The 11,562-nt window shown below is 40.1% G+C and overlaps 1 protein-coding gene across 1 annotated transcript; it reads right to left on the bottom strand.

Moving 5' to 3' along the window:
- Window positions 1-248: 248 nt before the first annotated feature.
- Window positions 249-10,792, bottom strand: LOC115742725 (carboxylesterase 1-like). The gene is made up of 3 exons (XM_048271702.1): window positions 9,912-10,792; window positions 560-879; window positions 249-378 (listed from the first exon to the last, which is right to left on the bottom strand). Exons 1-2 carry the CDS (start codon window positions 10,698-10,700, stop codon window positions 589-591), a joined length of 1,080 nt encoding a protein of 359 aa, XP_048127659.1. The 5' UTR covers window positions 10,701-10,792; the 3' UTR covers window positions 249-378; window positions 560-588.
- Window positions 10,793-11,562: the final 770 nt, after the last annotated feature.

Raw genomic sequence — 11,562 nt, 5'->3', positions numbered from 1 at the left:
TGGAACCCGTAAGGAACTTAGAACCGCTCGCTCCTATAAAAAACTCTTAAAATAGTTTTTTAAACAGAATCCAAAGAACAAAGAAAAGCTGCATAATACAACTAGCACTATGTTCTGAAACAATGTCGACAGAAATGGATTCCACTAGAGACGTCTATCTTACTTTATGTGTTTTAATCATATGACTTCCGATTGTGTTCGACTTTAAAAAAAAAAACGTGACAACCATCAACTAACGATCGTATCGCTAAGAATCAACTTCAGGACAGCAATGAAGCTTTTCACCCGCACGGCTCCCAGATGATAAAATGAAGATAGAGTAATAATTCTCAAGGGAAGAGAAAATTGCAAACCAACGAGAAATAACATTATTTAATTGAAAGATGCTAGTCTGACAGTTTGATAGTCTTGTCGGTTATTTCTGACCACACGATTTCTCAATTTAACGGATGTTTTATGTAAAATATACGGTGACGGTGTGTAAATTTAAAACTGTGATTGTATTGTAAAGAAAGTATTTTCCTATTTAATGAGAGGGATGCTCTTGACCCTTTTGATTTCGTGCGGTGTGATAACCAAAGAGAAAGCTCAGGCCACATTTTGCGTGGAGACTCCATCCGGTGGGCCGGCCACGTCCTGATCCTGACCAGTCCCTGTCGGGGACATGAAACTCTGTAAGGTCTGGATCAGAGGCTTGATCTTGTCTGGTTCCATGAACTCGATCCCGTGATATCCACCTCCACCCTCACTGAAATCACTCACCACATGTGCTCCCTTCTCTTTCAACAATTTCGCCAGCTCCACCTGTCGGTCAATCAGCGGATCTCCATCGCAGCCGGTGATCAATATCCTACACCCCAGCGACCTCATTTCATCCACCCCGTTGACGCCTAAATTTTGACTAATCTATTTTTTGCATAAAAATTAGAACTAATTTTAGTTCTAAATAAAAAATCATCTCACATATTTATTTTTAGCGTACATTGCATTGGCATATAATTGGGCAAGCAGAACACTTAATTTTGCGGGATGGAAAAATACACCGAGAAGATTTGAAACTTCAGGGACTGTATTGCAAATACTTAAAACTTCGGGGACTGTATTGCAAATACTTAAAACTTCGGGGACCGTATTGCAAATACTTGAAACTTCAGGGACTGCATTGCAAATACCAAAAGAAGATGGAGAAAGGAAGATGATGAAGAGAAGATAATGAAAGGAAGATGGTGAAGAGAAGATAAAGAAGAGAAGATAATGAAAGGAAGATGATGAAGGGAAGATGAAGAAGAGAAGATGAATATGAAGAAGGGAAGATGAAAATGGAAGGTGAAGAAATGAAGATGAAGAAGAGAAGATGAAAATGGAAGGTGAAGAAGTGAAGATGAAGAATGAAGGATGGAGAACTTTGCCTATAAAAGAGGAAGAGAATTTTGGTGATAGAGAAGGTAGAGAGCTCTTGAGAAGAGAGTTTAAGAGGGGAGTAGAAGAGAATTGAGAGAATATTGAGAGAGTTTTTGAGAGAAATTTTTAGAGAGGAAAAAGAGAGTTCTTGAGAAAAATAGGAAGAGAAAATTTGAGAGTGAAGAAAAGAGTTTTAGTCAAGCATCATCTTCGACGAGTCCCGACACATATTTCACCTCTCGCCACCCAACAACGTCATTGCTTGCCATTTTCGACGACAGCCGCGCTCTTCCAAATCTCCGAGATCTTGAAGGGAACTATAACGTGTATGTGAGTAAGATTTTGTGTAATAGAAGGTAATCCTTTCCATCTCGATCTACAAAAATGTAATCGTTTGGTGTGAACATTCGTTTGTTTATTTTAGACATGCCACGTGTTCCAAATTTTAGCATTATTACATGTTAATTTATTTCTGTAAATACTCGTGATTGGCTGCGTTTTCTTTCTTTCTAAATCACCCATGGTGTATATCGTACAAAGTTCAATGTTTTACATCCCCATAAAAAAGAAGAAAAAACCAAAAAAATTGCATCTTTGAATTTCGAGTAAAATCCATCAAAATTGCCAAATCAAATATTTTTCATGAAAATGGTACCGAAAGGGCGTTAGAGAAATCCGACGTAACCAAATCCCCGAATTCAAAATCTCCGGTTCGCGGAAATAAGATAGTTTTCTCCCGCTATTTTATTTAGGTTTCTAATCAACCTACCGAAAATGATTAGTGGCGACTCCAAATTCAAATCACATTGCATGTTAATTATTTGAACCTTAAGTTGCGATTTGGTATGGACTTGGGAGAGTCCGAGTTAGGTTAGTTAATTAATTAACCCGATAATCCATTAGCCCGAAAATTAACTTGTCTATTATTTTTTTAGGTCGCGACAGCTTAGCGACTCCACCGGGGATCCAAAGAGGACTTAGGCCAGATAATTTCATGAAAAAGAAATCACTTGATTTGGTAAACTTTGGTTGAATTCTCATTCTTAGGTGTTAAATGTTTTTGCAGATTGGGAGTTATAAGGGGAGGAGTGATTGGCTAACCCTTTGTTTTGCAGGCTTGGTGAATTGGAATTGTGATTTAACTTTTGAATCATTGAAGCGGTGTTTGCTTTTAATTGTTGTGCATGATTTATCGTCTTTGCACTACATTGCACACAACCCGTGACCGGACCTGGGTCACACTAATAGTTTTAAGATGGTATTTAGATGGTCCTTTAACCTTGGCGGTAAGGCTTCGCTAAAGGTTATCCCATCTGGATCCCGAAAATTTTTTCAAAAAAATGGCTCAAGGGTCGTTCTTATGCACGTGAGGCTACGATGCATGAGAATTGCCCTTGTCGACCGAACCAAGCCGAAGTGATTGAACCCGACTAGTCATGACTATTGTACGCGAGGCTGCGACTAGTCATGATGATTGCGCGCGAGGCTGCGACATGTCGTTTCGTTCATCATTTCACTTTGCAAAAGCCTTTTGGATAGATAGAATAAGATTTAAACTCACAATTCATGCGCATGTCTTTGTGATTGACATTTTCTTCCTATGAACGGTAATTTCTTGTCACTTGTACCCTATTATCTCATTTTTATTTTGAGCTGGTCCATGGTTTAGGAGTATCGTTGTCTTATTTCCAATTTCGCACTTTGCTTCCGTAGCTTTTACAATTTCATCGGTTGTCCTCATTTCTGATTTGGCTTGTTCTTGTTGTGCGATTTTTACTAAATTCTACGATCGAGCTTTGAGTAAGTGCCAAACACGAAAGTTGTAGACCTATGTTTCAACTAATATCCTACAAAATTTCAGAATTAAATTCATAATTTAAGATGGCCTTTCGTTTTTTCAACTACCTGCGGTTATAACAGTTTTCTGAATGTGATTTTTTGGAAAAACACATTAAACTGATTTGACCCGTGCATTTCTAGTCCGATTGGCCAACATAAAAGTTGTTCATCATCTTCTCAACTACAAGCTCGTAAAATTTGGACATCTTTTGATCAACGTGCGAATTAATATGAATTTTTTCGTAAAAGCGGATAAACTGAAAATTACATGTTTCAATCCTTTGGTCATAATCACTTTGTTCGTTTGAGTCTAGAGGGATGCCATGGGCCGGCTCGCTATTCTTGCTCCCTGTACTCATTTTGGGTTTGTTACTGCGTACAGTTAATTTATCACGGATCCTCCACATGTTACTCGATCGGTCGCAAAGAGGATGGCCGACATTAACGCCGCCGTTGGTGCTGCCCTAGACGAGAAACTTGGCTCCTTGATCGAGCGCTTTGAAGGGATGATGTCCCGAAAGATGGAAGAAATGATGGCCGCCTTCACCGCCAAACTTCAATCATCTGCCGCCAGCCCGCCGCTTTCTGCTCTAGTTCCTCCTACGGACAACTTCGGTAAAACCCTGGAAGCTACTCCCTATCCGACAATGCCACTAGATGATGAGCTCACCACCTTGATAAGCCGGTTCGGAGCTGAAGGACCTCCCGTTGTGTGATCCGAAGCAAGTGATTATGGGTCTTCAAACAACAATCGTTGGTGTATGATCCAAGACAAAATTAGTCGATCATTGGAATGGCCAGCAAAAGAGGTGGAACCAATCTCGCATGAATACTCCTTTAATTCCATGTATAGTTCCCCTGCGTGGGATATTTTTTACTTTCCGGCTGTCTAGAATTTGTCTAGAGTTAAAGGGCGAATTTTCTCCTATCTTATCAAATGCGTGAGTTCCTTGTTAAGCTAGGCCTGTAGCAAATCAATTTGTGGACGACGCCCCTGAACGCCCGTAAAGAGAGATTCCGAATAGCCTTACTTGGGAGAATACGAGTAAAAGACCAAGCGGGCTCAAAGATGGGTAACTCAGTATCGTCCCAATTGGCTCTCGGTCATTTCAAACTCTGATTTAAGCTTATTTCATTCTCGACAGGGGATTGCCAACTGTTTTGAGAACAATATAGCAAAAAGCGAACCAACCGTGGACGCCAACAACACAACAGCCTAGTGGTTGGGGGAATGACAGTGGTCCGAGGCGTCCCAGGTTCGATCCCGGGATTTGGCATCAATGTACAAAGATTAATAAAAACCTTTTTGCTTCGCGATTCAATGCCGATTGAAGCTCAGCCCAGATGGTTACAAAACCGGAGAGATAACATCCCGGACATACAATCCGATCCAGATGAGTTGATCTTTTCAATTCAAAGTTCACAAGAATTTCGTACAAGGGTAAAGCGGTATCGTTTCAACTCATTTAGAACATGAGAACGTACATTGACGCTTTCCCTTTTGATTTTTACAGGGGTCACTGCCTTTCCAGATAGGGAAGTATCCCTTCTCCCTAAAATTAATGAAATGAGAAATTCCCGGAGCCTTTGACAATCTCATGTCTCGAACCAGATAATGAAGTTTTGCAACTTATTTGCATGAGCGGGGGCAACTCACGATCCACGCCCTAAGAAGTTTCTTATGTGCTTGCGAATTCCGTCCACCAAGATAAAAAGTTGCTGCATTTTACATGCTCAAAAACACTCATACATTGCATAGTTTGCGCATGACTGTTCCTCATGTTTAATTTACCAACTCTGAATAAGGAACATGAACTACATAAGATACATCGAATGTATGGAATGGGGCAGGGCAGGATGATGAAAGGCAATCCTTTCCCAAACACGTCCCATTTTTTCGGGAGAGTTGAACGATGGCTAAATTCCGCATTCCCCGAGGTAAAGAGTTTTCTCGCGAAAGGTACGATAGCCGAAATGACAGAGGCATTCAGTTCTCTATCCCAAACACTACGGGTGATCCATTGATTACCCCTTTTGAGCGGTGGTTTCATTTCTTTACCCCTGTCAAGAACAACCCTACATCGGGGTCCGGACGAGTTAATTCCAAAGCAAGAACACGAGGTAAATGGTTAGAAATTTTCTTGCTCGGACTAACATTAATCTTCGGGTGTTTCTTTGCATTTATACTCGAATTTTAATTCAAGTGCCTTAGGATGATGAAGAGCATTCACTTCTCTATCCTATACACTTCATTCTTTGCATAGCCCACTTGAGCCTGCAAATTCATTTCTTAAACCCCTGTTGGTGATCATTTGCTCATTCCAAAGACGAAGATAGCATTGTCCCAAGGATTAGAATTGGAGATGGTCGGGTCAACAGAGAATTCCCGAATGGACTCATTTCTTGTATGCTAGATTTTTTATGTTTACATAATTTTTCTTTGTAAATGTTTATGTTTGTTGTAATTCCTGGTTCAAAATCATGGGATTGTAAAAAAAAGAAGAGGCAAACTCAGCTTAAAGGAGAAGGGCCCGCTCTCGAAAAAAAAAAAAAAGCAAAATAAAGAGATGTCAAAGAGCTCTCAAAGAAAAAGGAAAAGAAATCTCTTCTCGAAAAAAAGAGAAGAAAAAAAAGAAAAATGATAGTCGGGAGTAAGAAAAGCAAAGGCCGATCTCATATGAAAATTTCAAGCATAGGAAAAGCAAAGTGCCTACCAAAAGTAAGGCCAATGCACATTCATTTGTAAAGTACTTCTGAATTTTGAATGTACATTTTTGCATGTTAAGTTGTAAATTCCATGTACTTGTTTGCATTGTGTCTCTTGCAAATCCTTGACAGACACTTGTTGTGAAGAAGACTCCCCAAGAAATCGGTTTGCAAAGTGCAATTTTCAGTAGAAAACTACCATCCCTCATTCAATGATGGTATTCTTTACGAAGACATTTCCAGAAGACCAAGATCGGTGACTAATCAACGATGATCGCCAACGTCAAGCCCCTTCTCATTTAATTTCTGAGCCAAAACGAGCCTTTTCGTTCCTCGGTCCCCAATCCTAGCCTACGTTATAACCCTCCAAAGTCTCTTCTGATTAGGACACTTGAGTTAACGTAGAGTTAAATGATTTTAAGCATCACTCGAAGAAGTTCGAGCAAGATTATTTCTCTCTCATTTTTGCGGGATTCTTGACTTGTAAATCCGGAGCGAGATGATGAAGAAATTCATTTCAAAGACCTTGACTCAATTAGAGTCCCCTTTGTAAACCTTTGACCTAGCCCTCATTACGGTCCTAATCAAGACCTCCGGATCGGCTCGGTCGTATCAATTGCGAGATTACTTGGATCCTTATCGAATGCGATGATGGAAAGATTGAGTGATTTCTCTTGAATCCTGCATACATGATAAATAGCTTTTCTCGAGAGTGAGAGAAAGCCCTTTCGGACTGAAGTCCCCCCATTCAGCTCACATTTGAGGTATTCGTAATGTGAGAACCTCCCTGGACAAAATTGGTAATGTAAACTTGACAGAATGGTTATGCATGAACCATAGTATGAGTGATTGCATTATACTCATTGTTGAATATGTTTGTGTGTGTTACCTCTGACATTCTATGATAGGTAATACATTCCCGATGTTCGAGTTCCCTCCCAAGGTCTTGAAATTCATCCAAGGATTATTGAATGAGCAAGTTTTGCTGGCAAATGTCCGCCGGGTAATCTTTCAAATCCTCAGGTAAGTATATCTTCAACCTGAACCTTTCCATGAGATTGAGTGAAAGTCCTTTCTGATTAAAGGTTCCTCATTTGATTTGATCAAACTCGTCAAAAGGATTAAACTGCTTTCCTTATTGACAAATTTCCAGTGGAGCTTTGCAATGTAAACAAAAAATTCAAGAATTTATGGACGTGTCATGTTGCGTTAACAATTGATCATGTTCATCTCAAGTGATTAAACAGGTACGATACATGCAATCTACCTCGTTCCTTGGTTATTCGTTTGGAGAACCCAAGTAAGTTTTCTGAACCCTTTTCAAATTAACAACTCTTCTGATGATAGTTGTTATGATTCAATTCGAGCAATATGCCCCTTTTGTACTTATCGATTCCATTCGATGGTGCTCCTATCAAATATTGTTCAATTCGGGCAATATGCCTCTTCTATCAGGTCGTGAAGACATATGCACTGGCGATCTTGACATCTTATCAAATCATAACGACGTAGCTCTTATGATTTCGGTCTCGAAAACCCAGGTAAGTTTTCTGAACCCCTTTTCAAATTAACAACTCTTCTGATGATAGTTGTTATGATTCAATTCAGGCAATATGCCCCTTACATACTTATCGATTCCATTCGGTGGTACTCCTCTCAAATATTGTTCAAATCGGGCAATATGCCTCTCCTGTCAGGTCGTGTAGACATATGCACTGGCGATCTTGACATCTTATCAAATCATAACGACGTAGCTCTTATGGTTTCAATCTCAGGTCGTGAAGACATATGCACTGGCGATCTTGACATCTTATCAAATCATAACGACGTAGCTCTTATGATTTCGATCTCGAATCACGAAGACGTATGCACTGGTGATCTTGACCTTTAGTCGGCTCATAATGATATAGCTCTTATGATTTTCGGCTCATTTATCAAATCATGAAGACATAAGCACCCATGATTTTGATCCAAACCAAATCATAACGACGTAGCTCTTATGATTTTGGTTCTCCTTTATCGAATCGTGAAGACATATGCACTGGCGATTTCGACATTTAATCAACTCACAACGACGTAGCTCTTGTGAACTTGATTTCACTTCTTTCGACTCACAACGACGTAGCTCTTGTGACCTCAAACGACACACATATCTTACGCTGTCTCGCATTAGGGAGAAGTCTCCGATAACAGATAGGCCAAATACCTTAAAATCCTTGCATCTGCAAAAAGAAGCTTGAAAATTAAGAGAACCATTAGCTTACGAGAAATTTGGTAAAACAGGTATTCTTGTATGCGATCCATGTGCGAGTTTCTCTAACATGAAAAAAGGGAAATTATGACACATGTTATTTACGATCTTGCATATCATGCATCACTTCATAAAAATGGGATTAAAACTCCCGCCAAAATGTTCATCCATAATTTGCACTGTCAAAATTTTGGATTCAATTTTGTCTTTGAGCGGAACCTCTACGAGCTTCCACTCAAAGAGGGGCAGCTGTTGACGCCTAAATTTTGACTAATCTATTTTTTGCATAAAAATTAGAACTAATTTTAGTTCTAAATAAAAAATCATCTCACATATTTATTTTTAGCGTACATTGCATTGGCATATAATTGGGCAAGCGGAACACTTAATTTTGCGGGATGGAAAAATACACCGAGAAGATTTGAAACTTCGGGGACTGTATTGCAAATACTTAAAACTTCGGGGATCGTATTGCAAATACTTAAAACTTCGGGGACCGTATTGCAAATACTTGAAACTTCGGGGACTGCATTGCAAATACCAAAAGAAGATGGAGAAAGGAAGATGATGAAGAGAAGATAATGAAAGGAAGATGGTGAAGAGAAGATAAAGAAGAGAAGATAATGAAAGGAAGATGATGAAGGGAAGATGAAGAAGAGAAGATGAATATGAAGAAGGGAAGATGAAAATGGAAGGTGAAGAAATGAAGATGAAGAAGAGAAGATGAAAATGGAAGGTGAAGAAGTGAAGATGAAGAATGAAGGATGGAGAACTTTGCCTATAAAAGAGGAAGAGAATTTTGGTGATAGAGAAGGTAGAGAGCTCTTGAGAAGAGAGTTTAAGAGGGGAGTAGAAGAGAATTGAGAGAATATTGAGAGAGTTTTTGAGAGAAATTTTTAGAGAGGAAAAAGAGAGTTCTTGAGAAAAATAGGAAGAGAAAATTTGAGAGTGAAGAAAAGAGTTTTAGTCAAGCATCATCTTCGACGAGTCCCGACACATATTTCACCTCTCGCCACCCAACAACGTCATTGCTTGCCATTTTCGACGACAGCCGCGCTCTTCCAACTCCGAGATCTTGAAGGGAACTATAACGTGTATGTGAGTAAGATTTTGTGTAATAGAAGGTAATCCTTTCCATCTCGATCTACAAAAATGTAATCGTTTGGTGTGAACATTCGTTTGTTTATTTTAGACATGCCACGTGTTCCAAATTTTAGCATTATTACATGTTAATTTATTTCTGTAAATACTCGTGATTGGCTGCGTTTTCTTTCTTTCTAAATCACCCATGGTGTATATCGTACAAAGTTCAATGTTTTACATCCCCATAAAAAAGAAGAAAAAACCAAAAAAATTGCATCTTTGAATTTCGAGTAAAATCCATCAAAATTGCCAAATCAAATATTTTTCATGAAAATGGTACCGAAAGGGCGTTAGAGAAATCTGACGTAACCAAATCCCCGAATTCAAAATCTCCGGTTCGCGGAAATAAGATAGTTTTCTCCCGCTATTTTATTTAGGTTTCTAATCAACCTACCGAAAATGATTAGTGGCGACTCCAAATTCAAATCACATTGCATGTTAATTATTTGAACCTTAAGTTGCGATTTGGTATGGACTTGGGAGAGTCCGAGTTAGGTTAGTTAATTAATTAACCCGATAATCCATTAGCCCGAAAATTAACTTGTCTATTATTTTTTAGGTCGCGACACACCCCTTCCGACAGCTTGGAGCCACCGTATACCGCTGAATTGCAGTACTCGTGGTCGCGGCTAACCCCGAGCGGTAGCGACAGCTCCCACATGAGATCGCTGGCCGCCAGCGGCAGCATCTGGTCGTTTTCCAGCCTCAGCTCCGACGGCGTCCGTTGAGTCCCTCCAAAGAAGGGATGGTGAAGTATCAGTCCTCGTATTTTCAACGGCTCCAGGTCTTCCTGCGACGCGGATGCGCGTAGCCCTGCATGGAAGGCCAGGTTGCCGCCCGCGCTGCTGCCCATGAGATAGCACGTGGAGAGATCGGCATGGTCCGTGAGCCACTCGTCTCGGGCGTTTTTAACCCAGTGCAGCGCCTCCACCGCGTCGTCGAATGCCAAGGGGAGCCGGTGCTCCGGGGCGAGGCGGTACTTCACTGACACAACAACAGTGGAGAGTTCGCGGGCCAGAGCGACGCAGAACTCGTGGAATATATTTGAGGCCGGGCTGCCCAGGATGAATCCCCCGCCATGGTAGTAAACTATGAGGGGGAGTTTCTCCTCCGCCGAGCACGACCGTGCATGGTGGGGTAGGAAGATCCTGGCCCAAGTGTTGTGGGAAGGGTTGATTGGGACGTCCTTGGAGAGGACTGGACCGGCGGGCAGGGTGGGATCGGGTGTGGCGGAGGTGTCTGGAAAGATGAAGCAGTCGCGGTTGAGGGTGCCTTCGGGATTGAGGGTGACCTGGAGATATTCCAAAGGGTTGACGGTGAGATTGGATGGTGCAGTTTCGGTCGACATGGTGTTAGGCATTGAGCATCGGAGTGAACGGGAGGGACAAGGCAAGAGGTGATTCTTATATCCTTGTGTCTTTGTAGCGTGGGCGTGTGGTTGCGGCCTTGCCGGTAGCTAAAATTTGTCAAAACTGACCGATATTTTGTCACTTCCAAGTGCCAAAAGTGGAATTGATTTTTTAAACTTTCATCTGTTTGGTTCTTCCTTACAGTCAATCTTGCTGCATTCGTCTTAGTCGACAACAAATACTATTCGGTCAATAGAACATTGGTACTTAGAATTAGGAAAGTAAATTCCTAAATTTAAAAAGATGAAAACACCTTCTAAAATTGACCTTCTCTATTTTTTTAAATTTTTAAATTTATTTTTTATGTTAAATTTTTCTTTTACTTTATTATAATTGATTTTACAATTTCTTTTCTTTTCTTTTCTTTTTCTTTTCCTTCTCCCTACTCAAGTGGCCAGGCCTAAGCAACCGCCAGCGGGCTCGAGCTTGCTCATGGTCCCCGCTGACCGATCGCTGTGATGGAAAAAGAAAGAAAAATAAATTAATAAAATAGCAAAAAATTATTTAAATTTTTGATTTTTTTCTTGAGATAATGTGATCAGATTAAAATAATTTTTCAAATAAGATCCAAACACCATAAAATATTTTCGGTCACTAAATAATTCATACATAAATCTAAAAAGCTAAAAACACTTTCTAAAATTGATCTTCTCGAATTTTTTAATTATTTAAATTTTAAATTATTTTGTAAGTTTCTTTCTTTCTTTCTTTTTTCTTCTCCCTCCCCAGGCCACCACACCTCGGCGACGAAAAGTTATGAGTTTGCTAGTAAGTCAAGGGCCCAATACCAAAAAAAAAAAAAAGAAATCCCAA

This window comes from Rhodamnia argentea, chromosome 10 (assembly GCF_020921035.1).
Source record: "Rhodamnia argentea isolate NSW1041297 chromosome 10, ASM2092103v1, whole genome shotgun sequence".
NCBI lineage: Eukaryota > Viridiplantae > Streptophyta > Magnoliopsida > Myrtales > Myrtaceae > Rhodamnia > Rhodamnia argentea.
This window is presented reverse-complemented; position numbering and strand designations above follow the sequence as displayed.

What these genes read in the sequence shown, in the direction of transcription:
- LOC115742725 (XM_048271702.1), bottom strand. Translation starts at nt 10,700, where the DNA reads ATGCCTAACACCATGTCGACCGAAACTGCACCATCCAATCTCACCGTC. An exon ending in GCTCCAAGCTGTCGGAAGGG is followed by an intron (nt 880 to 9,911) that starts GTGTGTCGCGAC and finishes GGCGTCAACGGG; the next exon opens with GTGGATGAAATGAGGTCGCT.